Below are 27,988 nucleotides of genomic sequence, written 5' to 3'. Positions count from 1 at the left end.
CTTTCATTTTCTAATTTATTGGGGCAATTTTTATAGTTTTTTTTTTTAATTATTTAACCTCAGTGATTTAGCCTTCTGATCAGTTTTATGGGTCCTTGAATTTGGGGGAACTTGATTTTTATGTACTTGATTATTTGATTTGGATGGAAATTGTGGCATTAGTAATTGTGGGAAATGTCATTTTGTCAGATTATGGCGTAATACCAGAGGAAGATTAATGCTGCATGGGCTACATACTAATACCTGGACAATTGAAACTCTGGTAATATAGAGTAAGGGCTGTGCTTTCATATAAAGACTTGCATGATATGTATGTACAGCGCAACCTTTTTGTGTAAGCTCTCTTTATCTAACAATTTGTTAGTTACAGTACCTTTCTTGCTACCATATTACCTTAGGTACTAAGCTAACATGTGGGTGGCCCCTGAACTGTTTAATAGTGATAGTGTAAAGCAGAGAAATTACAATTCAATGAGGATGCACTGAGACATGTACAGCATGCATTGCTTTGAGCTACTGTCACAGTTATATTATTTATTTTTACGAAATCATTTCAAAATATGACAGTGACCTTAATTCAATTCAATTCAAAACGTTTTTTAACTGGCAAAGATAAAAAGGACAAATGTCTTTGACTGTGTTAGTGACGATGAAAAAGAACAGTGTGTAACAGCAGACAATCTCCCAGAGTCTCCTGGATAAAGCAGTCCAGATCATGCAACATCTCCCAACAATGATCATCTCTGAACATGTCTGTTTTATTGAAATCTTGTGAAAAATTGAATGGTTTGTATAGTTTGTTGCAATTGGAAATCAGTCATTTTTTAAATAAAGATAAAAAAAGATGATGTACTCTGACAATGCATCGATCCCATCCCACGAGCACCACCCCCATGCACGAAATGTGTTCTCCCAGAAATCTGTTCCATCGAGTAGGGCTACCAAGTTATTTCTCTTTGATTTGTACTTGTCATTCACCAGGTTAAAATGGTAAATACTAAACCGTGAATGTGCAGTTAAAGAGATTGTGCATGATTCAGATACGCCTGGCTTAGTATGCTTTTAACGAATCATTCTCGATGGATATTTAAAAGCTTGTGTTGAGTACTTTTGCTTGCTTGCACGGTGTTAACGAGGGGTGACTCAGTAATATGACACACAATTCAGATCAAATGAGAAAGTAATTGACTTTAGAACCAAATTAATTTCATGTTATGTGCACGCTTGTTCCGCACAATTGTCACTTACATGCATTTCATCACTTCAGTTCAGAAGTAAACACTTGTCCTGAGTGACTACCTGTAGCAGGGAAAATTGGGTTTCATTTAACAGCCGAAAAATCATTTGAATTAGTCAGCTCAAATAACATTGATGAGAGGTTCTCATTGTGTCATTCTCAGCAATAGAAAAAATATGCAGTGATGTGTGTGTGTATGTGTGTGTGTGTATGCGCGCGTGTGGTTAGGTTTTGTCGCTATGGTTCATTTGTGCTGATGGTTCTAGCCTATTTGGTGCCCTTTGGCCCTTTGGAAAAATGTCAAGTGGAACCCCCCCTTGAGAGAAAGTCAGAGATCTAAAACGTGTTAGGGGTACAAGTGGCATGGGCCTGAGAACCTAGTTCTAACATCTCAGAATTTCAGTAGTCTTATGACATAGTACCTTGCACCAATCTCTGATGTCTTGACATGAGTTTCACATCTGACAGATTCCAGACGGTCTCCAGACTTGATTGCACTCTCAGAGGGCTGGAGACTTATATCTGCCCTGGAACCCTGGGGTCCTGTGACATTACATCAGGCTCAGTATTCACAGGTCTAGTGACCACTGGTACGAGCCTCAATCTTTGAAGCTTATGGCATGGTTTCCTCATGGCAGATTGTCTCAAGACTTGCTACATCCTATGTGTCTGCACTCTCAGAGGACAGATTTGTATCTGGTGTGGAATGCAAGGATCCGGTGACCTGAATCAGATCCAGTGTCTGCGGTCATCAGACTCTGGTGGTGGAGCTTAGAGGTCCTACGTTATGCATCTGACTCTGTATTCAGAGGTTAAATGCCTTGGATTCTACAGCTAAAACTCAGAGGTCTGGAGACATGTCACTGAACCCAGTGTACGGAGGTCTCTTATGGCTAATTAAATAAAATTACTAGAAACTCTGAGGTCTTGGGACTTAGAATTTATCTCTAGAAACTCAGAGGTCTTGGGAGTTAGAATCTGCTAACAGACACTCAGAGGTCTTGAGACTTAGAATCTGCTACTGGAAACGTATAGGTCTCTTCAGACTTGTTACCTGACTTATGACTTGGAATCTAGAGCTAGAAGTTAAGAGGTCTCTTGCGACTTGTCCTTGTATCTGTTCATCCCATGGCACGTCCTTGTGTTCTCGTTCCTCCTGGCCACAGGTTTTTGTTCGGTAGATAGGTCTTGAGCTTGTCCTTTTGACCGCATCCACCTGGTGCTGTTCGTTGCCTGATAGTCCGAGAGGGTAATCTGTTTGAAAGACTGTTTGCCCCCCAGTAAATGGGGTTGCAATCTTGTCTGTACAGTCCTACTGTATTGCCCTTCGAGCTGCCATTTACAGTCTGTAACATTCGTGGCTCCATCAGTCCACAGCAGTGCAGTTATGAAAGTCCAGAGTGAAGAGACAAAGGAGCTGGATAGGACACTCAAACTTGCACCTTACGTGACTTTGAACTACTTCATGTCAATGCATAATTAGTTAACTTTTTAATCTTACATTCAATCCATGCTCTTGTCCCTTGTATATGCCCAAGACCTATGGCGGCACGCAAGGACAACCGTGCTTCAAAAGCACAAACATTAAGGAAAATGCGCTTGAAATACAGAAACAATGCAAATTTCAAAACATACAAAAAGCTAGAGAAAATGCAACAAGGGAAATGCTCTGCAAGAGAAGAAACAAACTGCAATATTCCAAAGTAAATGTTAAAAGGAAACATCTTGCAAGTTCAGAAATGATGCAAAGACACACACACAAAAAATAAAAGGATGCCACAAAGGAGGATGGATAGTGGGGTGCACACACGCTCACTGAATGAGGAGCACAAGCCATACATGCTGTGCCACCCATACCAATTTGTCACCCTAGGCAACTGCTCATGCCTGGGACCACTACTGCTTGTATGAATTTTTTTAAATTACTTTTTTGGTAAGGCTGGTTGATCAAATAATGGTCAAATTTGCTTATGTTGTTCCAGTTATGTTCAGTTTGTCTTGTGCAGTTTTGTAGGTGGGTCTGTTGGCCTGGTTTAATTTTATGAGTCAGTTTTGGTTGTTTCCAGTTTCATTGTGCTGTTTAGGCATGGTTCTATTGTTCAGTTTTAATGGCAAAGGTCTTTTTTTGTGTTTAGTTTGCTTCTGTCAGCTTCGACAGGGCTTCTCCCATAGAAACATGATCTCATAGTGAATCATACCCTTTCTCAGGCTGTCACATCTACCAGCAAGGAGCAGACCCACTCGAGCCAGCATGAGAGACAATGACCTGTGTTTTCCAATGATATAAACACCATGATAGACCCAGCAGTGCCATATCCTTTGGAATCTCTGGGTGCCTCAACACAATTGATTGAGTCAGTCAATTTAACAATTGCTCTCGTAAAGCTGATATTGTAACCGTGTCTGTAATCTTACCTGCTCAGGAGTGGTATTGATCCATAGCTGTGAAGCTACAGTGGGTGCGTGAGCAGGAGTGGGATAGAAAGCCTGTAAGAGTCAATGCTTTTTAAATCCCAGTAAAAATGGAAGTGGAAAACGACTTAGCATTTAGCCTCTCCTTTACACAAACTCACTGATTAATATAAATATCACTTTGCACAATCAAAACATAACAACTTTTTAGATACTCAATTCATACAATAACAGAACCGTAGGTTAGTAGACAACATCTGGGGCAGCCTGTCATTATATATTACATTAGATAGTTTTCTTCATGTTTTCTTTATATTTAGCCGCCATTCCAAACTTTTTATTACAAAGCAGTAAAATCTTGTGGTTAGTTTCATTGTATTTGATAGTAGGCTTCATTGTTGAGTATCTTTGACATTGAAAGCTGTTCTATATTAAGACATGTGCCACTCTGCAGATACCATTTGTTGTGCCCCAGGTTGTTGTGATACTGCCATTTTGACAAATTCATTAGATATTTGTGGAGCACAATTGTGCAGCCTTGTATGAATAGGTTACTGTGAAAGAATAATGAATACATCTCTCAGTTAAATAAATTAGAAGATACTTGGAAATTTTCGTAAGGCAAATTGTTGTCAATAAAAATGTACAATTGTATGTATCAAAGAGTATTTTGTTCTGAATATCTGTAAAAATAGATGTTTCTATTACATATTTTATGCACAGAAATTTCACCGGTGCTAAATGGGATTAAATATTTCAAATAAATGAATAATAAATATTTCGTTTGGCTGTAATATAAAAAGATATAATAAATTGCAAAAAAAAAATCAAAGTGCGCATGAATATTTGAGCAAGAGCCTAGAGAGGAATACAGTGTCATTCTTCAGATCTTGAGATATTTATGAAATTTCAGTTGAGAATCTAAAATTTAATTAACAGCTTTAATATAATTGACCTCATCTATTGCTTCTTTAATCTTGATTATACATTTTTATTTAGCTGGCTTACATCTTCTTCCTTCACTGCTTAGGTTCTCCTGGACGTTCGAGTGACCAGAGCAGTGGGGCTTCTTCACCCCTGTTTGACAGTGGTTTACACCTCAATGGAAACTCAAACCACTATGTAAGCATGCTTTTTAATGTCATTTTAAATGTATTATTACTATTATTATTATTATTATTATTATTATTACTTGTTGCTTTATTTATTTATTTATTAGCAATGCTGATCATATGCAGTGCAGATCAATACAAATACTATACGTTAGTTATGTGTCCTGAAGAGTTAGATTAAATTTTTTCCAGCAAGGACATTTATCCAGTTTCATGGATGTCCTTTGAACGTTATCTTTAAATTGCGAGGGACATTGCAGGAATGGCATTAACACGTTATTCATTTTTGCTATACAACTTAAGAAAGAAGAATCTGAGTTGTGGATTTTACTCAGATGTTAATTCTATCAGGAAAGTTAGCAATGTTGCATCATATGACCTACAGAAAGGTGGCTACTTTTTTTTTTTTCACTCCCTCCCTAACACACCAATTTTTACAAGTGCCCCTTTTCTTTCTTTGAATTGATTCTGTAAATTTGTAAATTGCTAACCCTAAACCAGCAATCAACAATGGCACACTCTCTGAGAGATTAAACTTTGGTAAATACAACACCATCTCCAGACAGTGATATGCTGATTACAATGCTAGAGAAAGCTATGGGGAAACAGCAGGAGTTAACGGCCTTTGAGTTTACCTGTGTAAAATCATAATTGGACTTTTATTCAGGCAGAAGTCACCATGTGTACTATTGATATCAAAGAACTCAGTGTTCTTTAACAGAAAATTGGGGCGCAGAGGTGATCAGTGTGAGAAGGCAGCAAGGTCCACACTAGAATAGACCAGATGGTAGCAAAAATAGCTAGCCAAAGGACATGCAACAGAAAGACATAAGAATACTCAATCTGGATGAAAACATACAGAGTCTCGATATAGCTGCTTAGGTCAGAACTGCTTTTTGCTTTGTGGCTGTGGATGACACACCGTGTTCCAATATTACTTTACAGAAGATTTGAGCCCTGTGAATAATGTTATGTGGGTTATTACATTACACAGATGCTCTCTATGTTATAAGCTATATTTACATGATATAGTACCATGAGAGGATTTAATGAAACCAGCTTTCCGAGCGTTAGGAAGACATATTTCCTAGGAGAAGGTTTCTTTCTGAATGGTTTGATTGTTTATTAAGTTAGTGTTTTTTTTTTGTTTTTTTAAACTACTTTCATGTTATGGAGGTGGGCTTTATGGGTGGGGGTTTGCAAGTGGGGGAGGGGGAGGACTTGATCTTTGATGACAATTTAGTATTGCTTCCAATCTCAAGCACAATAATGTTTTCAAATAAATTATATGTCTGTACTGCAGGTGGCGAGTTTAGATTACTTTCATAGGCATGAGTTTGACATAATATTTGTCCAAGATTTGCAAACAGTCATTATTATGTTACGCCATCATGCTTTATTGACACCAAGTCCTGTGGCTCCCTTATCATCCTAAGATATACTTTAACACTGCCTGTTCTGGATACAATTTGTAATGATGAAGGCAGGATCGCATACATGGAAACAATTTTCTCTGGAAAATTGCTCTCATATCAGTGTATGCTCCAACCCAGTACAACCCTGTTTCCTATAACATTATAAGTGTTTATGTCAAATATGGCAGATTTGTCTGTGGTCGTAGGGGCAGGTAGGACTGCTGCTTAATCAGTTATGGACCGCTCTGGTCCCCAGTCACAGGAAGTGGCTTCACCTGCACCTGTGGCACTTAAAAATCTGGTGAAAGATTTAAATTGATTTATTTCAACTGGTCAAAGCTACCTATAGACAATTTAGGTAATATTTGGACAGACGTAATCCATATTCTTGAATATATTACATTTTTGCTTCTAACACTGCATATTCAGATATCCATAGTGCATCCATTATTCCCTGTTCACACTCAGATCATAATTTAGTTATAGCCACAATAACAATTCCTGATATAACAATTAGGGTGGCATGCGTTTCAATGTAACACTGCCAAAAAAATGGAACATTTTGTACTCTTTTCAAAACTGAACAAGATGCTTTTACCACACAATGTTGCATCAGTTAAGGACGTACATAACCTTCTTTCCGTGCAATTTTCTTCTAACCTGAACAAACCTGGAATGAGAACAATCAATGAGCTCAAGGTATCTTCAGGAGATTTGGAACTATACACTCTCTGAAAAAAAGGTACCATTCAGTACCATCGACTGTAAGGTACAATCGCTTGTCATTGTGGCAGTACCGCTTGAAGGTACAGGGCTGTACCTTTACCAGAAAAAAAGGTACCATTCAGTACCTAGAAAGGTACAATTGCTTGTCATTAGTACCTTTAGAGGTACAGTTTTGTACTTGTACAGAATTTGTACCATTGTGTACCTTTATTTCTGCGAGTGTACTGTAGTATAGGACAGGAAGAAAAGAACCGAGGCAGCAAACTACGAACTTAATTCCCTGTTGAAACAAAGGGCAGAATGTCTAATTCACCAAATAGGACTGTTATTTTAATGGGGGTAAGCCTAGTAATTTTCTAGCAATGAAATTTAGAAATAGTGAGAAATAGTGAAATATCAGAGCTGTCAAAACCAAGAATAGATTGTCAACTATGCCAGTGGAAATTAAGGCAGAATATGGCTCTATTACTCCAATCTTTATATATCTGAAGTGCTCTTGGAAAAAGATAACCTAACAGACTTTTTCAAGATCTTACTACCCTTTCCAATGAGGAATCATTCTCCCTGGGTACACCTCTTAGATCTGATGAACTTAAAGAGGCACTGTCAAATATGAAAAAAGGCAGTTCTCTTGGGGTTGATGGGATTCCTTCTGAATTCTACCTAGCATTCTGGGACAAATTAGGGCCATATTTACATAAAACCATAATGACCTAACCCTAACCTAAACACATTGACGATTGTGGTACTCCCTAAACCTAATAAAGACCCCACTATAGCCAGTAATAATCGAATGGGGTTGACATGAGTGGCACTTGAATATGTATGCATGGCAAAAAGGCAAAACATTTTATGTTATACCAAAGCCCTCTGAGCTGAATTGGAGTCCTTCATGACGAAGCAAATACATCACGATCAGACTGGATTTATCAAAACATGGCTGGAATCAGATGTACACAGGTTACTCCATATTATACATGCAGTAAATGACATTACATCCCCATGTGCTATTCTCTCCCTGGACGCAGGGAAAGCATTTGATAGGCTGGTGTGGGATTATCCATAGCCTGTGCTGGTGCACATCAAATTGGGAACTGAATTTGTCAAGATGATACAATTCTTGTATGCCAGTCCATCGGCTATGGTGAGCCAAGGCAGTAATTGCTCACTGCAATTCCCTACATCCAGAAGATGTCGGTAGGGATGCCCAATCTCACTGTTGCTTTTCACTCTCTCCATTAACCTTTGGCACAGACGATTAGATGTCACCCCCAGTGTTCCTCCCGTAAGTCGTAATAAAACTTACCAACACATCTTTCTCTATCATTATATGTGAATGACAGTCTTATATACATTAATAATGCTGTCTTTTCTCTACCTCATATCCTCTCCGCATTCCTTTACTATCAACATTTATATGGTGAAGCATCCTCGGATTAAATTATCCTCAATGCAGTATGACAAAAGTGATGGTGGACTCTCTATGCCCAGCTTTAAGTTCTTTCTTTGGGGGACATTTGTGTTACACCACCTCTCAACATGGTTTCATCCTAATGCCATAGTTTCCTGGAAGCCTATAGAACAGAATCTGCCATTGCTGCATAGACCACAAGATTTAGTTTAGTCTGCTGTGCAATTAGAACAGGGTAGGTTGTGTATGGGACCAATAATATTGTTTTTACTGACAACATAACTCAAGTCAGTATTGGCATGCACATTCACCAATTTTTCACAACCATTAACAGGGGCGTCCCCTTCACATTTAGACAATGGGAGGATAGGGGTATCCATGTCTTGAAGGATTTGTTCTGGGTCGATGGCGTGCCAGCATTTAACACTTCAGATCCGCAATGCGGCCCTACGGTCCTCCATGGGGCTCATAATTTCTGCAACATAAATTGCATCGAATTTTTGATAGACAGGGCAAATTAAAAGTTGTAGTCACTGAACTGTACACGCTTCCGTTAGCGGCCGCTTACAAGTCATAGCCTGTTAAGAATGAAAGACTCGGAAGCCTTTCATCTCTGGATGAGTTGGGATGCAGTCTGGAAGCGCGTGCTGGGTTTATCTAAAGATCCCGATCATCAAGTAATGCATTTTAATTTCATTCGTAGGGTATGCTTTACTCCTTAAAGATGATATTTAATGAAAATCATCACCTCTCCTATAATGTGATCTTTGTGACCAAGGTGATCCTCCTTCATGCATATGTATTGAAAGTGCCCAGGAGTGAATGCATTCTGCAGTAGGGTACTTTCTGTTTGGTCTGGTTTACTTGGTGTCCCCTTACCCTGGTCTCCTCTGCTGTTCTTCACCACTTACTCTCATGTCATCACAGCAAACTGTTACCACAGTATATAGACCAGACCTGGATCAAATACGTATTTGTTTTGGATCCAAATATGTTTCTGTGCTCTATTGTTTTTCCCTGGTGTAATTGAGCCTGCCAATGTGACCATAAGGCGAGGTTTGCACTTTTTGAGAGTATTTCATTGGTTCCAAAATGCCAAACAAGATCAGTAAAGCGTAGAAAAGTATTTGAGTCCAAAATAAATACGTATTTGACCCAGATCTGATATACACGGCATATTGTTACCAGGCCTAACTGCGACTAAGAAACTCTTGGCCCTAAGATGGCAATCTCCCCACCCTCTTTGGTGGTGTCCCACACTTTCATCAGTATAATTTATTTAGAACTATCTACTGCTAGGATTAATGGGGTGAGCCAATTAGCAATTGACAGCTGGCTATCTACACGCTATTCCCATGAAAACATTATTTATTTATTTACTTTCTTATTTGGGTTGGTCGTCCAAGGGGGGAAGGGGGTGGTAAAGGTGGGATGCTCCAGCTTCGGTGAGAAATGTGTGCATGCAGTCTAAGTTTACTTGTATTTTATTGTAATATTTTAGATACGCTCACTCTCATGTATATGCATGTATGTACAATATGTATGTATGTGTGTGTGCGTGTGTGTTTTATATATCTATATGCCTTTGTAACAACCATCCCTCCCCCCGTTTTGGTGTGTATTTGTTGTCTGGAAACAAACTAAAAAATTTGATCTCCAAATGAAGGAATATTAGCTATGTTGAACAAATGTTCTATTTCAGTGCTTTAATTTGGAACATTTTCAGTAAATGATAGCTCAGAGGATGCTGCTAATACTTTTGTGTCTGACATGCCTGGAATGTTTTTTTTGTTTTTGTTTTTTTTTGGCAGTATGTATTTGGCTTAATGAAACCTTTTTAAATTTTGCATCACATGCATCACCACATTATCTGCAATCTAAATTTCATTAGACCTGCAAAATGGAACAGAGCATTAGGCAAAAAAACTTACTCCATAAAAAAGGTCCATAAAAAAACATTATACCCCTGAATTTAAAATAAAATTGACAGTCAAGGTACAATACAGAGTAAGTGATTGACCTGCTGTAGATTTTATTTTTGGAAATAACAATTTTGACAAAGATGTAGGTAAAATTATGGACCTGGGTTAACTAATGTTAACTTTTTGAACAGGTTAGTTGATTTACTTATCACCAGTAGCATTACATTCATACAATCAGTCTTTTTCCAAATTTTGAATGGCCTCTCTCAGATATAAAATTAACATATTATTTTAAATTTTTGCAAATTAATTCATCATTTGTAATACTTACGATCACTTTGGAATATATTTGGAAAGTATTTGTCTAAATATCACTACAGTAAACCCCTAATCCCCATTTTTTACAGATTACCAGTGTTTCCCACGAGTCAGTTGACATCAGAGATAATAAAACAGTTGGAAATGTACTACTGTCACTCCTAGGAATAAAATAGGATAAATAAATTATTGAGGAAAAAAAATTTGTATCGTCGACATAAACCATCCACATTTTTGTTTGTTTGAGTTTGTACCCCTGCTCATCACCTGCCCATAAAGATTTGCATCATGCTCACAAGGGAACCAGCTGTGGCAGAAAAACAGGAAACAGCTGTGGCTTGAACTTTTTGGTGCCTAGTCTAGAGGCAGGACCTACATTAAAGGGAAAATGACCTTTCTGTCCAAAGAGAAAACAGACTAAATCTTCTCTTGCATAATTATTCAGTTATTATCCACATCATTTTCCTTGGTGGTTTATTACAATCAAATGAAATTATTTGAATAAAAATGAGTCTGAAAATGAAGACATTTCATCAACTCAAATTTTAGTTTTTACATGTTTATGTCACATGGTATGTACAAAAAAAATCAGTTGTCTTCCAAAAAATGGAACTTTGTCATAATGCTGTACTTGTTACATTTAACTTTTCATTGATGTTTTAATGTTGTTTATGTGTTTTATATGTTCATATTCTTTTATGCGCATTAAAAATTAAAAATTAGTTTACCATCTTAAAAAAGCATGTTGTTATTCACAGAGTGACAGATCATCTTCACTGACAATAACTACTGGTGTACGGTGCCAGATTAATCTAGTAACATTGTGTTTGGTTTGATTAAATTATATTTGTTCTTAATGCAGCTCAGTGGTTTTTACTGAATCTAAGCCAAATCTCTTTTTGTTAAAGACAAAATAATTTGTCTTGCCTGACAATTAAGAGGGAAATTCATTATTCCACTTTCTGGCAAGTGTATGCACCAAATAAGCATTTTAGGATTTTACATTTTCTGTGAGGGAGGTTTTGACCTTTGTATTATGTGAAAATAATGACAAATTAACTGTCTAGCAAGCCGACTCGTTTTAAACTCCCCAGAGAATCAAAAGTGGGTTGCAAAGCAGTATTGTAAGCTTTAGGGAGATATTCCAGTGCACATCCTGAAATGTGTGGAAGTATGGGCCTACATTTTTGAATCATTGTTTTCTATTCACTATTAAAAGAGGCCCCAGATTTCTGTAAGAAACTGTACCAGTACCATGTGTTCATTTACATACTTGCTGTTTGTAAATACCCCCACTAAATTGCTAATTCATGCACACATATTTGAAGACCCCCCCCCCCCCCCCAAAAAAAAAAAAAAATCATTATTGTAATTATTGTATATTATTTCTTAGGAGACTACGCTTCAAAGATGTGTTTGGTAAAACCTGTGATTAGGACACTCTTGAAACTTCAAATCATTATTGTACTGTTTTTAGTTACAATATACATTGTATACAATATACAATATGCCATTTACTTATTTGTGTGAGACATGAAATAGCTTACTTTTGTATTTTTCTATTTTCAATGGTTATAACAGGATTACAGTGTCATAATACTGATTACAAGGTAGACAATCAGCTGTTATGAAATTGGGTTCCATTTCTTTAAATGTATTATTATCTTCCTTTACCATGTTGAGCTAGGACTACGGCCAGCTTCTGATATTGTACAACTTTCATCGTTTGGTAACATAAATAGCCTACAAAATGCCTATACAAATCACATAAAATGGCTTGAGAAAAAGGTTTTTTAAAAAGTTAACTAGAATGTTGAATAAGCTAAGGGCAATATTTGTGAGACTGTGTCAGTAATCCTGTATTATTGATGAACCCTCTGAATGTTTAGTTGTGTTTTTACTGCAAGTAGTTTTTATTTTTTATTTTTGGAGAGATGTTTTTATGGAGGCTGAACTCCCCAAATGTCTTAATAATAGTCTGCTCCTTTGTAAAAGCACACTGGGACCTAGAGAGACAATTTTGCTGGAAATAATTCATAGACCAGACTGTGATGGTATAAAGATGTTATTTTATTCACACTCTCATAGGACTGGAGACTAGCCCGTCAGGGAAACAGAGGAGCTCTGTAAATGTTCAGATGTATCGATCGATACGCCTCCTCCTCTCTGGAAGTTTCGTCCTTGGAGTAGCCCTGCATTCGCAGAGACAGGGTGGTGTGGAATGGCTACAGATAGCCACCCTACTTCAATATTGATGCTCACATGTTCTCATCAAACACATCACCCACTTTGCTGCTCTTCACACTGGGTCCCCCTTACCTGTGGTTCTTTTGAAGTTTTTTTATTCATATTATTTTGCTGACCTACTTGCATTTAAGTTTGCTGCAAATACACTGTCTTTTTAGTTTATAACCAGCATCCCAAGCAAGTTTTCATGGCTATGAGGAAAACTCATAGCAGACATTTTGTCTGAAATTATTGAGAATGCTATTATCTCCCTGCTCAACATTTCCATACTGACATGAAAGTATACACCACAGCGATTGAAACCGATATCAACATAATGAACCCAGTATTTCTGGGTTCATTATATTGATGTAAAGAAAAAATGAATTGCAATGATAAAGTTCATTTTTTGCATCATACTTTGCAAAGCTCACAAAATTTTGGAAGCCCGTTTCTGCCTCAGAAAAAAAGTTGACTTAATTGCAACTTTATTTCTTGGAATTATTATTTTCTCTCACAATTGCGAGTTTATTTCTTGGAATTCTGGCTTTATTTCTTTCAACTGCGAGTTTATTTCTCCAAATTATGACTTTTTTTCTGGCAATTGTGAGTTTATTTCATTGCAGTTTATTTCTCAGAATTATGCCAGGGACGTAAGCCCACAAGGGTTTCCATTATTGTCACCAATGGGCCAATTACACTTCAGTCCTGAGGTGTTAGATGAATTTCATCTAGATATTAGCTATTCCTTTTAAAGAAGGAGTATATTCATGTTGATGGGACCATTTTTTTCAATTGAAGTTATTAGAAATCAGAGGAGACGATACACTGAACTTCTGTTCTGCGACTTCCAAGTGAAATAGGCCCATTTTGAGGGGGAAAAAAATCTAATTTGCAAAAAATAAAGTCACAATTGCAAGAAGTGAGAAAAAAGTCTGATTTTTAAAAATTATAGCCGTAACTGTGAGAAATAAAGTTGCAATTAAGCCAACTTTTTTTTTCAGTGTAAGAAACGTGCTTCCATACATACCGCTTTACAATTTGTGGCATAAAATCAATAGACATTGCAGTTGGCCCGGCATTAAGTTTAATTGAGTTTTGAAGACAGTTTTAGTCTCTGGCTTTCTTAACTGGAGTGACATTGTTCGTGTCTCATTACTATAGCAGACCCTCAGCGGTATAGTGACATCAAAATAAGTGGGAAATTTTTACGAAGAGCGGTTCCCTGACTGGGAGGCTATCAGGATACTGAGGGTTGGTGATCTGATTAACAAATGTACAAAGGACCCCAGGGACCATGCCTTGGTGCAGAAAGTACTTATTTATTCATTTAGTTACTTTTTGATGATTCTTATTCCCATGCTTGCGGATTAGAATTCAGAGAGCCTGTGTATCCTAGAGGTTCCCTTGACATTCAGATGATTGACTGTATTTTCATTTCAAGACTGCTGGCAGATCTTTATTGATCCACTTAAATGCCTCCGAACAATCACAGTCACAGCATCTTTGGCTCAGACCCACCTCCGTGTTGAGCAAGAGGATGAAACCATGAAGGACAACATTGTTAGCTTCTCTCTTTGTCTGTTTTTGTGCAGAGACATGCAAAAAAAAAACGCAGGATTGTCACTTGTCGCTCTAATGAGTCTTGGCATATGGATGATATTTTATTCCCTGTCATCTCTTCCTTTACCCAGGCCAAGCAGGGCTTGAAAGTTTGATCGAGTTTAATTATCCAGCATCAGCATGGCAAAGGGAGATCTCTTTCTCCTTTGAGTCCTGATTGGAAGAGGTGCTGGCCTTCTTGTGACTGGCCACAGGGAATGGCTTGAAATGTTCAAAAACACTTCAGTGATATGGATAAAATTCCGGTGGATTTTGTCCATGTACTATGAAAATGATTGATATTATTGATAATGATAATGATACATTTGAATAAATCATGTTTGAGAAAAAAACATATCTTTATTCTGTTATAATGTAAAGGAAAAAAGCAGAGATAGTAAGCAATTTAGTACTTATCTGTGTTATAACTAGGCCGTGTTTGAACCAGTGTGTAGGTAAATTTCAGGGAAAAAAAACGAAAAACAAAACTGAATGTATCAGTTATTTTATTGCATGAGGAACACATAGACATTTCATAAGAAATTTAAAGTGGCTCAGATTAAAAACCTGCTGGTGAATAATATATATGCAAAGGGGATATGAAGTGGTTCATTAGGAAAATGAATTTATGGCTCAGTGAATTAGAGGCATAAGGGTGGGGGATAGAATAGAGGAGAGGCTGAGGAGGAAGTGCAGTCCTAATGCAGAAATCACGAGAGGCTGCTCAGTCCTAATGCGGTGCGGAATGTCTCTGCGAAGCTCTGATGCAGATGTGACCGTGCGGTCCTTTTTCTCTTGTAATTAGAGGTTGTGCTGTCATAATTCGGAGGTGATTATCAACTGCACAGTCCTAATGCAGATGTGGTCGTACAGTAATGCAGATGTGATTAGAGACTGAATGACATCCCCATGTATGAGCATACAGCCTAGCATATGACTAGGGATTAAACAGGAGCAGATAGCATAGAGCATAAGCAAGAAGGGGGTCCTCACAAACACATGCACACACACATACAAACACACACACAAACAGGCACACGCACAAACACACATACATACACACACACACACACACACATTCGTACCTCCCTACAAGCACCATCAAACGCTGATTTTTTTTTTGTTTTGTTGCAATTTTGTACTTCTTAGACCCGTGGAAAGGACCAGCGTCTTAACACCTCCTCTCATTTATTCTGCCAAGGCTCCCTTCTCCCCCTTGTCGCCCCTCTCGCCCTCCGCTAATGAGGCACGCTACGAGAAGCGTTGGCTGGACGCCCTGCCCTTGCCCCTGCTCCTGGCACGCGTCTCCCGCTACTCAGCAGGAAGCCATAAATTGAGGTGGGTAACGTCCGCTACGCCGCTGCGGTGGCCGGCCAGGCCGGGCGGCTGTTTGTGACCGAGGCTCCGGTGAGCGGGTTCTCATCAGGTGGAGAGCGCATTAAAGGCCAATATCTATGCACGGGCATGCTTTGCCTTTAAAAGGTTAGCCACTCAGGGTCTGTCCAGGAAAGGCGGATATTAATGCATTCTAAAGCTAAAGTGGACTGGAATAGACACAAATGTGAGAAATTGTGGAGTGGTATTCTTAAAGGACAAATAAAGACAGGCCTTTAGTATTATTATTATTATTATTAGTAGTAGTAGTAGTAGTAGTAGTCCTGATAAAAGTCATCATCAGCATCGTAGTCATCATTGTCATCATCATCATTCTGCACTCAGCCTTCCACAGTTCATTGTAATGTTCACTATTAATTTGCCTCTTAGAAGAGTGGAATTTATGTGGAGTCCAGAATATTCTGAACATTCCGTACAGTATTCTTTAAGAGATGATCTAACAGTAATCAATTTGCTGAGTGCTAAAGAATAATTTCCCAATATCACTTTTGTATAAGGAGTTGCAAAATAGATATGCATCTTTCATTAATTACTGAAGATATGACTGCATGTATTGTGCAGATGAGATTATTGAGTGTGCTCTGGAAGGAGTCTGTGTAAGATCCCTTCACTTGAGGCATTTTAAGATTGGTGATATGAGAAGATGTAATCAGGGTCAAGTCTAATTACAGTCTTACTTTAGCTACTCTGCTTAATTGCCATTTCCAATTGAATAAAAGTTAAAGATAATGCATTCCAAACGTGCATTATGAAACCAATGCATGGCCTCTCCCGAATCTGGTCCTTTGAATTGAATTATACTCGATCAGATGTGTCTGCATCGATTGTAATTTCAAAAGCAGTGGAGTATTTTCATCTGAAATGATTTCGTTTACGCAGCGATGTAATGCACTGTGATGGGCCGTTACTGAGAAATGGCTGGATGTGAATATATAACTGGATCTGGACTTCTGAATTTTGATGACCCATATGCAAATAAACCGTTCTCATAAAGGGGCCAGGACATTTTCTTTTTTAAACACTGTGATTATGTGGTCATCATTTCACATATTCTATTGTGAGCACACGATTAACCTGCGCGCTTGAATGGACTTAGGATTAGCACAAATGCATTATTAAATTGATGTGTATTTGCTGCGTCAGCCATTACGTGGTCAAGTAGACATGTGTGGTAACTGCCACAAATGTGACCGACATTCAGCTCTGCTGATACTGACCGCTCGTCTGTGAAGCAGGGGCGACCGTGTTTTCCAAAGTGCCAGAGCAATCGACCCTGTGGAGCAATTACCATCTGTGCTGTTCGGGAAAGCTAATGCAGAGACAGTAATTGCTCATGCTGGCAAAAATGGTGTCAGACTTAGAGATTTTGAGACTTTGAAAAAGCACTTTCCATCCTCCCCATTATTATGTCAGAAAATCATTTTTGTTGTTTTTTTCCCCCTTCCTTTTTAAGAGAAGGAAGTCATCCTGCTTTGTCCTCTGTCTTGAAATACAAAATGTGATTTAAGGAACTGTGAATCCAACATAATTACCCGGCACTCGCAGCATACACTGAATCCCAAACTAAATAAAAAAATATGTAGAATAAACAGTCCTCATGATAGATGAACGCATCAAGGAGAAGGAATAAACTTTAAGGTTTAAAAAGGAAGGTGTTCAAAGTGCTTCAAGCCAAATAAATAAAAGAGGATGAAATAGGTGCTCAACAGCCAGCATAGACAAACTATAGATAAGGACTCCTTATCCAGACAACTTCCCAGGGACTAGCCCAAAATAAGGAACGCTGGAGCATACTGAGCTCGGAGCAAAAGACACTGTTTAGTGAACAGGGGAGACTGACGTTTTCAGCGTCTATGATGTCTTCCTCAGAGTCAAAAAAGCTTAAAGGCTTTTTTCTCTGTTACTCTCTAATGTAAGTTTGGTCCAAATAGGGTTTAAAGAGAGTGCCAAAAGGACTGATTATGCTCACGTACTTCCCTTTGAAAGCCACTCTGGCTAAGAGCCAAGCGAATGTGCTGAAACTTCAGATGCGCTGGAACGGTGTTCAGTACTTACCAGGCTCAGTCGCGCGGCGGCCTCTCATCAGCGTGTCCTTGCCGTCTGCTCGCCAGGCCCAACAGTTTGGAGGTGCTTGCTGTGGACGCGGACTGCCCCGCCGTTCTGCAGTTCTGCACGGCCACGGAGAGCACCGATTGGCTGCAGTCCATATCCACCAACATCAATGACCTGACAACGGAGAACGTAGGTGGACGTGGGCTAATCAGCAGATCACAAACTGTGTCATCTCACATAGTACATTAAAGAATGTATAAAATGGCACATAATATACTATCTATCTACTATCATAGATATATTTATGTATGATACAGTACTGTTATAGTTACAATACTATCAGATACAATATAACTATGTCATGAATTACATTGACAATAGTATTGCCAAGAACAAGGTGTGAGTCAGACTAGGATTGCCTGATCTGGAAGTCTGGAAGATATTTTATATTCAAAACATGTAAATAAAATCATACCATTTAAAAGGGAATTATTTTTGGAAACTGCTTTGGGTTGTAAGACTTGGCACCCGCTCTTTGTTGCCTTAACCGTTTTGTGTGCACTGAAGTTGCTCTGCATAAAAGTGTCTGCTGAATGCGTAAATGCAAATGTAAATGCAATAAGAACATCTCACCTTTTATTAATGAAAATGTTTGTGTGACCTTGTTTAAAGATGATAAAATGTGGGGCTTCTTCAAATGTCTCAGATGAATTTCAAGGGACCGTTGAACTGCGGTACCAATTTGGCATTCGAGCTTGATTGGTAATCCATTGAGTTCTGCATTAACAGAGCCACATACAAATCATTTAGTCTCAATGCCACATCTGTGGATTTCATTCATTTTTTTTTTTCTGTTAATCATCACAGCTATTGCTCGAAGTTTGAGCTGCCAAGAGATTTATTGAATCCCTAAAATACATGTTAATGATATTCTACGCAAATAATAATCCGTGGAAACATAATAACGCAGCAATTCATATGCCAACAACACCTCTTTGTTCAGAAATAATTTATATATCCACATATCGTGAGCCTAATCACTAACAAATGATATCATGCTATCGTCGGCACTGGCTACAAAATCCTGAAACACTTTTTGACTGAACAATCTCTCTTTCCGAGGTATGGTTTCAGAGCCAGATCCAGCAGGCTTGTCCTTGTAAAGATGCAGACATTCACCACTTTACAACCACACAGCTGCCATTTCCTTAAAATTGCAATTACTTCACTTGCGTCATTTAATCATACGGGCACTGATTGCTAAATGTCCAATTAAGACATGATTCTGTGTGAGCGGAACTGAAGCTTACTGTTGTGACCTACAACCTAAAAATAGACGTCGTGACACATCCACACTCAGACGTATCCACACATCGCTCTGCCTTGACTGGGTTCACAAGCTCAAATTCATTCGATTTGACATCCCATCGTCGGCTTGGGAAAGGTTTTTATTAATGTGCTCACTCCGGCGCAGGGTCACGGCTTGAACTCCTGTCAGGTGGATATGTTTGTTTAAAGTAGGACTGGTCAGTCAAGAATGGATTTTTTTTTTCCCAGAGTAGCATAGCAGTAGAATGTGTGTTAAGATACAACGATAAATTCCATAAACATCTTTTATAAGAATTTAAATAAACAGATTCAGGTTTTTAACCTGTTCTGCCCAAATTGACCTGAAATTTGCCATACAGGAGGTATATGGAGATGGAATAGTAGAGTAAATTCTCGATAGATAATATTACACCTGTTGTTTCCATGAAATGGTCTGCTTAATGTCTTACTTAAATCATTATTTCAAATGAACAATGGTTTTGACAACAGCTCAAATCATTTCCCAAAGAATCCACCTGGCTGTCTGATTAATGTAGTAACTGAACTGAACTTCAGAAACTGTTAGTTTCCTTTTTTAAACTTAGCTGTTAGATCTAATAATCTGAAGTTCTGTTTGATAGGCTGTCCCTTACCTCATGAGCAATTGACGTGAGTTATTTCATGTGACAAATCCAGTTCTACCAGCTAGTTAAAATTCAGAGTGGCATATGTCTAACATATTTAATTTGCCCCAGTGTACATCAGTTATGGCTTCTAGTGTAGAATTTAGAAAATGAAAAGATGTACAATAACTGTTCAAGACATGAAACAGCATTTATTTTTCTCTGGGTTTAGTTCCCCTTTAAAATTTTAGTCACATGCAAGAGAAGGATATTATGCTAGTTATGCAAATGTTGGGGAAATCATATATTACTCCTATGCATACAAGGAGAAGGATAATATGTTAATCATGCACACACAAGGAGAGTGATTACTTCAGGAAGTAACACAATTCTGTTCATCTGGAACACATGGCTCCATCTCACATCAACATCTTGTTTTTTTACTTTGCCCTCAGTTTTTTTATCGTTAACAACTTTATTTCACAAACTGACACAGCTGAGATATCCTCTGTTGACATGTGGCATTTTATGAGTATATTAACGATAGGTCTGTGGCAGTGGTTTTAACTTGGAACAACAAGTGATGAGATAAAGACCCAGGTGCCCAAAAAAAGGGAATTACACTCTTACTCAGGCTTTGGGGGCTGGCAGAGCCTTCTGTTGCTACACGTGCTGACTAAATATTCACATACTGGTGGTGGGTGGCAAACCAGCCCAAATTGAATGCAATAAACTCGCCTTTTAAGCAAAACAGATGGTAAAGGCTGTCAGCATCCCTATTTAATACCAAACTGCCATTTCACAATCCAGAGGTAATATTGCCCTGATGAGTACATAGAATATCTTTACTGAAACTTCCGGCAACATCAGCTCTCCTGGTTTATTGACTGTGCCGGCTAGTCTTCTGTCTCACCTTCTCTAATTGCTCTTTTCTCTTCACACAGATAAAGAAGGCAAACAAATACAGCTCACCTGAAGATCAGGTATGGAAGCAGAACTGTAGTCCACATTCAACTGAATATTCAACAACATCATAGTTGGCAGGTCTATAGGCTGTGAGCAGATTGAAATGTATCCCATTATCAACACTAGAAGAGTACACTCAGTAGAGTGCAGATCTCCGCCAGGTGTGTTAGCTTTGCTGATGCAACAATAGAGGCTACACAATCAATGCAACCAGACAAATACAATATTACAAGTTTTTACCATGTGCCACTGAAAATCCCAAGAACGCCGACTCAGCTAAAGGTGGTGACATGTTAGCTAATTTCATTCATATCAGCCACGATGTGTTAGACAGAGCTAACGTTGACGTTATAGTCTGGCACTTTCCAGACAGGAACAATCTGGACGGGAACAATTCCAAAAGACCAGCAATGTAAAATATCAATTTCAGCGTGAAAATGGCAACATAATAATTGCCACAGTTTCAAACATTAACGTACCCCGTTAGTTGGCGGATTATTTTGTTGGCATTTTAACGTTGAAATTTACATTTTACATCGCTGGTCTTTCATTCCAAACAGAAGCAGTTGTTGATCACTTGCGGCCCCTACTGGCCGGTTAGGAGCAGTGAGGAGGTAGAACTCGATGTATTTCAATGGACAATGATGGAAATTAAGTCAAATAAAATACTTGTCGTTGCAAAATATTCAAGAATTCAGGTCCTTGGCCTGCTGCCAGCATGCACAAGAAGTATTAGGCTGATCGGCCCAGTAGTATGTGAGATTAGCTGTGGACAGATACACAAACACACGCACACACACACACACGTGCGCGCGCGCGACCAAACACATAATTCCCTCCAGGCTCTCGCCTGGCGGAGATAATAATGTCTTCTTGCAATGGTTCTAGGGCTGTATATTTAAGTATATTAAGCTTACATAATTAAATTCTAATCTGAGGTCTAGTATGTAAAGATATGTTTTTGGCAATTATTTTCCATGACAAAAATAACATGTTTGCAACTCTCTACAAGAGGATTGCTTTGAGATATTAGAAAAGCAAAAGAATCTGTGATCCTGAATGTTTGTCTCCATAGATAGTCCACATGGGCTGGGTCTGTGAAAACCTACTGGCTAAAGACTCCTCTCACCTCCACACCTACAAGTTTCTAGTGCTGAAGGGATCTTCTCTCTGCATCTTCAACCGCCCCCCAGTAAGAACCCCCTTATAATCACATGATCATTGACTTTGGGCTGTAACATCAATTAACAAATAAATACACCAATTAATAAACCAATCATCCAAAAATAAATGAAAGCACTTGTATTTGGCATAGGACATTTTCCTTGAAATGCTTTTGTGCATTGATGAGATCATTGTCAACGGGAAATACTGGGATGTTAACGATCATAAACATTGCCTCACAAAATATCACTGACCATTAAAACATAAATGAATAAATAAGAGCTGTAAACGGTCTTTTGATTTTATGGAACCTATCACAGCTGAGAGAACAGTTTAGTTACTCTGAGGCCCACAGGCAGCTTGGAGATGTCCAGTTCCTTTGGCAAATTATTGAGGTCCAGCACAAGGTGCTGGATACAGTGCTAGACTCTCACTGGACTTCTCTACAACCCTTGTCCTAACAAGCCACAGTGGATGCGGGTTTTCATTGTCATTCAGCATATAATTGATCAATTAAAGCAGATAATTATAGTTAACAACTCATGTTATTTATTGCATTTGAATAGCTGATTTTCAGGCAACAACAGAAGCCAGCAGTGTTCAGGAACAGTGTTCTAGACAAAATTATGCACCTATATAGGCTGAATTTCCTGTTTCTAAAATCAAACATTCCTATGCCCTTTTGTAGGAAGCAAAATAATCCTTTTTTTCCTGGGTTTATGACCCCAATGATTACTCCACTGCCTTGGTACATTCAGGAAGATACAACATCCTTGTTTTGTAAAGGTCATTTTTTGCAACAAATCTGCAATTGATGCTCTAGACATCAACCATGACTGATTGCTGAAAAATATACTGTATGTTGAGCAGGTGTTGTGCAATAAAGCCCTGTCAAAAGTAAAAGCTTTTTGAAATATACACTGCAATACACCTCAGAGAAATGCTACAAAAGTCTCTTTTGTCCGTGAAACGTGGCTTTTGAATTACACTGCGCTCACCAGAGTCAAGCAAACTATAAGAAATTCTGTTCTGGCTGTCTTGAATGTTTGCTAGTTCAGCTCTTCAGAGAAAGTGCTGTGAGCCACAAAATTCTTTACTGACATTTATCTTTGCAATTACATGAACAGAATTAATCAGTATTAGGTTCTTAGAAACTCGTGTGTCTTCAGGCCCTAAAGGTAAAATAAATGATTCCACAAATTAATTAGTCTTTTTTCTACTATTCGTATTACTATGTAGCTTGAATTGTGTAAAGATATTTAATGGTTCTTGAAGCTTTCACAGTAATTAAAAGGGCACAGTAGAGATCAATACACATAGAACTGATTATAGATTGTGATCATATCAATGGGGAGTTGTGCTTAGCTGAAAGGAATCAGTAAAACTTGATTCTTAGATGACATTAGAGAAAGGGCCACAGGAAGTACTGGAACTGATGTGCTTTTTTGATGACATGGGTAGGTTGAATACTTTTTTCTTTTTTTTTTTAACCAATTTTTCATGGCATTTCCCCAATCTCTCTATTTCGCAGTATTGCCGTAAGCAATTGCTTTCATCGGCAGATCCGATTGGTGCAGCATCAATTTTGGAGAGCAGATTGGTGGCTCCTTCATTTCACTTTGCATGCAGTCGATCACCCGAGCTGTACAGTCACAGTAGGAGGACATTTCAAAAACAGTGCGTGCAGGCAGACTCCCAATCAGCTACAGGATTTGCTCTTGGATGGTGAAACAAAGACAATCCTGCCAACTGACGCTCCCTCCATCTGTAATGCTACAGCCAATAGTGCACTGTCCTGTGGCACCGACAGGGCATGACACATTACATTACATTACATTACAGGCATTTAGCAGACGCTCTTATCCAGAGCGACTTACACAACTTTTTTACATAGCATTTTTACATTGTATCCATTTATACAGCTGGATACATACTGAAGCAATGCAGGTTAAGTACCTTGCTCAAGGGTACAACGGCAGTGTCCTTAGCCGGGAATCGAACCTGCGACCTTTCGGTTACAAGCCCAGTTCCCTACCCACTGTGCTACACTCCGTACACAGGACCGTGGGGTGCATGCGTACACTGAATGCTATTATTTTCCTAGCAGGAGCCACCCAGTAAGCCAGTGCAAGCACATTGTAGTTGGTGAAAGATTTACACTAAATTATAGGTAGTAGGGCATTATTGTACAAGTACACTTAAGTACAGAATGCATTGTTGACTACACAGTCAACCTGCAACGCTCTGGTTGGCCAGGTGCTTGCAGTTTAGCTGCGCCATCTGCACAGTCCTCTGGCGCAGTGGCTGTGGCAGCTGCAGAGGTGGAGTGCAGTCTGGAAGCAAGTGAATGGCTGGCTGTTCATGTCTTAGATGTGAACAGATGAGGAAATTCAAAGAACTGCACATTACATTTATGGTTTTATTCGTTTCTTTACCCAGGTCAGCACGTCAGACTGGGAGCAAGCGGAGTCCATCCACAACCTCTGTGAGGTTCTGTTTAAAGCCCATAAGGTAGGAGTACTTATCTACTGGATAGATTATGTCTATTCTATTTATTAATATATATAATAGTTATTATATCCATCTGCCTATCGGTTTATCTTCATTTTCCTCTATTTGGAATTACCATTTTTACTGTCACTGCTATGTTACCCACACCTGTGCCAGGAGCAATGTGGTTTAAACAAAATGCTCTCTTCTGATGCGTCTGTCAGCGAGCCAAGAACCCAGACCATTCACCCATCCTGGATCATCATTTATGAACAGGCTAAGCATGTAACAAATCCCAAAGCTCTTTATGAAGACTGTATATTGTCAATTCCAAAGCACTTTATACAGTAATATATTACATATTCCAAAGCACTTCATAAGCTTGAATACCAATGGTGGGGATCTGGGTTAAGTTAACCAATGCTTCCTCTTTCCAGCCTTTCACAATAAGCTTTTCAAGTTTTTTCTCATTTCATTTTTTTCTTTTTTAAAATATACAGTTGATTTAAATGTTCCATGTTGGCAGTGTTAAAAGGCCACAAATAAATTGAGATGATCAACACTGGCTGTGTTACGGTGGTAAATAGCAAGTTGTCCTGAGAAAACAGTCTTGTTTGTGGGTTTTTCGACTCTGGCTTTGCAGCGGAAGCCCTCACCACTGGGTGAAGGCCCCAGGAACATTGGTTAAGTGATTCAGGGGAAGGAGTTCATTTGCACAGTTAGTCCAAGAAGCCCTGTTGATCTGCTGTTTTCTGCACAGCCATGTTGCATCACTGACTTCAGAATTCTCCTCCCTCAGTCATTACCTCCTTTACTTAAGATCATAGGCGTAGGTTTCATTTTAACTTTGGGGGAGGTACACTGCTAGTCTCACTTAGTTAAATGTCAAGTCTTACAAGCATACAATGAATAAGTGTAGGTTTGTCTGCCCCCAAACCTACGCATATGTTTAACATCGATTTAAAAATAAATCAATTTTTTTTTCTTTTTTCTTCAAAGTTTAGTCAGTTAATTTTTGTCATTACTGAACATGAACCAAAATGTGCTATATGAAAAAAATACTGGCTAATGATCTATCCTTAAGTTGAATAAATAGCTGCAGACTGTCACTAAGGCAGAGGCAAACAATTTTTGGCATTCATTTTCTGGTGATATGCTGAACTCCTCAAACCGTGTCTTTGATACAAATACTTGGAATTGTTTGCGAATCGAAGTTAAAGACAGATTCTGATCACAGCACAGAAAGACCTCAGATGCAAAATCAAACTTATATTTCAATTTTAAAACTGAATCATCAAAAAATATAAATATTTTGAGGGGAGATGCCATTCTGGCTGGAATTAAAACACACTTCACTAACTGAAGCAGACAGGTACAGCCAGGGAAGCATTTTATATGGCAAAGGTTGTGGCCCAATGTTAATAGTGATAGAATAGGGGAGTAAAATAAGTGTTTCATCCTGTTAAGAATTTGGGGCTATATTCAACTAACATTGTGGGTATATCATCAATACACACCTTGGGCAGAGTCTCCCTGAGAATAAGGTGTGTTCCTTTGAATGTCCAAGCATATTTAAAAGCTTTGGTGTAATAAAAAGGGCATGTATCTTAAATGTTGGCAGGATTAAGCAATAAACACTGCCCTTACTTGATTGCTATAGCATATATCTACATGATAAGGTATGTGCTTAATACATTTTGTGTAAGCTATAATGGTAACAAATAAGAGAACAGTGCAAAAGCCAAAAGCTGTACATTTTGGTGAAAAGAGTGAATAGACATTGCATTATTTTGGGGCTGACTAAACCTGGCTTACATAAGAGTGGCTGTTTCCACAGAAAAAAGCGTAATACACAGAAAATATTGGTCATGGCGCAATCATGGCAAAGTTGTTGAACGTCCTGGAAAACTGCAAAAGCATCAGAAATCTTGTAAATAACATTCATTTATTAAACAAATAAATGGATCTCATGCACAGCAGGGGAAAATTACTGAAATAACAAGTGAAACTAGCAACAGGAACAAGTGCTTGAAGTTTAAAAAAAAGAAACTGCTGCTAACAACAAATGCAAGTAAAATGCATTGATATGCATGGCTCATGCATGTAACTGCTTTCGTTCGTCACAGAAACAAAGAGTATGCTTTTTGCCTTTAAGTTAATAGAACTTTGCTGGACATAAAGCATGCTCAAATTGCATTACTAAATAATAACACAGGGTTACAATGTGTCCAGTTTAAACGATTTAATGTTTTGGTACAACCTGTACATTGCGAGGTTTGAGTCTTTGACGGTGCACCTATTGTCACTTACTGCACAACATTACCATAACAGGAGAAGGAGCACTCAGCATCAACATTGCTGACTGACAAAGACAGGCATCTTGATCTAGGTGTTTTCCAGAATTTGTATATACTGTCACACTTCTTTTTTTATTTGACAATATGGTTAAGATGCATATGTTGCACATCTACTTCAGTCAGAGGCAGACATATTTTATTGTTTGTTTTTCTTTTATTTTCTGCAATTTTCTGTAACTAATTTTAATTTGAAACTGGCACACTGCCAAGGTGCTGCTGGTGACGTCATAGTACCATCTAATGGATACCACTAATTTGTACGAATACAAGTAACTAATTCTGGTAGATGGTAAGAAGTAAACATGTACAGAATATAGATAATGGGATGGGGGCTGTGGACAGTGACCATTCATACTGCTGAAAAAGCACAAAAAGCTCTAAAGACGGTGGCAATACAGGGAAAGTTACGGAACCGGCCAAAACTGGCAAAAATCACACAATCTGTGATAACTGGGACAAACATCCAGCCATATGGGTGACCACGTGTGGTGATATTCAAATATTTATCTAAGTATGCACACTATCTTCACTTCATAGTTAATCTTCATATTATTCATTTGAACATGAAGTAAATTTCCTTATGGTCATATTGACTGGATCAGTTTAATCAGTATTGCATGCAAAACCATTGTTGTCCATTTGGAAATAATCCATTGAGCTGTAATTCCACATGCCGGCCCATAGGTTTGCCCTATTTATTCAAATGTTTTGTGTGAGAAAAAGCTGTTTTTATAAAAGCAGATACAAAGTATGTAAGTGCCAAGCCAAGATTCTCAGAATTCAAATTAATACACACTCAGTAAGGCTCTGTCCCAAACTATAATATCTTCACTTAAAGGGATAGTTTACTTTCAGGAGGCATAATGTCCCTGTAGAAGCTGCTTTGAAATTACTTGAATTGCATTTTCTTGCTTTAAATCACAAACCCCTCGATGCCCCTGGAAACTAGAAACTCTTCTATTTTCAGGGAATGCTGTTTATTTTAGTCTAGTTTCCGTATACTAAATGCCAAAATGAAATGCCGCTTGCATTCAAGTGTGTGCTTGGGTCTGTTGTTTTTTACAAGCTTAATTTTCATTTGGGGATTTAGGCAACCAAGATTTGGAAACTAAACCACTTTAAATATATACACTGCCAACTATTTTATAATTACAGTCAACTATGCCTGGAAGCACTGAATAATCAGTTCTTATAAAGGGAAAATAAGCAATGGGAACTTAGGGAATTTACACATTGCCATCTATGGATGTGA

At 38.4% G+C, this 27,988-nt stretch overlaps 1 protein-coding gene across 1 annotated transcript in view; it reads left to right on the top strand.

Annotated features, from left to right (window-relative positions):
• sntg2 (syntrophin, gamma 2) overlaps positions 1-27,988 on the top strand; it is a 77,033-nt gene that overhangs the window by 31,284 nt on the left and 17,761 nt on the right. The window contains exons 8-13 of the mRNA XM_035431560.1: positions 4,680-4,771; positions 15,583-15,719; positions 17,888-18,017; positions 20,704-20,742; positions 21,801-21,917; positions 24,329-24,400. Of these exons, the coding sequence (XP_035287451.1) occupies positions 4,680-4,771; positions 15,583-15,719; positions 17,888-18,017; positions 20,704-20,742; positions 21,801-21,917; positions 24,329-24,400 (587 nt within the window). The remainder of the gene's footprint in view (positions 1-4,679; positions 4,772-15,582; positions 15,720-17,887; positions 18,018-20,703; positions 20,743-21,800; positions 21,918-24,328; positions 24,401-27,988) is intronic.

The sequence above is a fragment of the Anguilla anguilla genome, chromosome 1, assembly GCF_013347855.1.
Source record: "Anguilla anguilla isolate fAngAng1 chromosome 1, fAngAng1.pri, whole genome shotgun sequence".
Classification (NCBI taxonomy): Eukaryota; Metazoa; Chordata; class Actinopteri; order Anguilliformes; family Anguillidae; genus Anguilla; species Anguilla anguilla.
The sequence above is the reverse complement of the archived record's forward strand: the minus strand, read 5'-3'. Positions and strand labels throughout refer to the sequence as shown.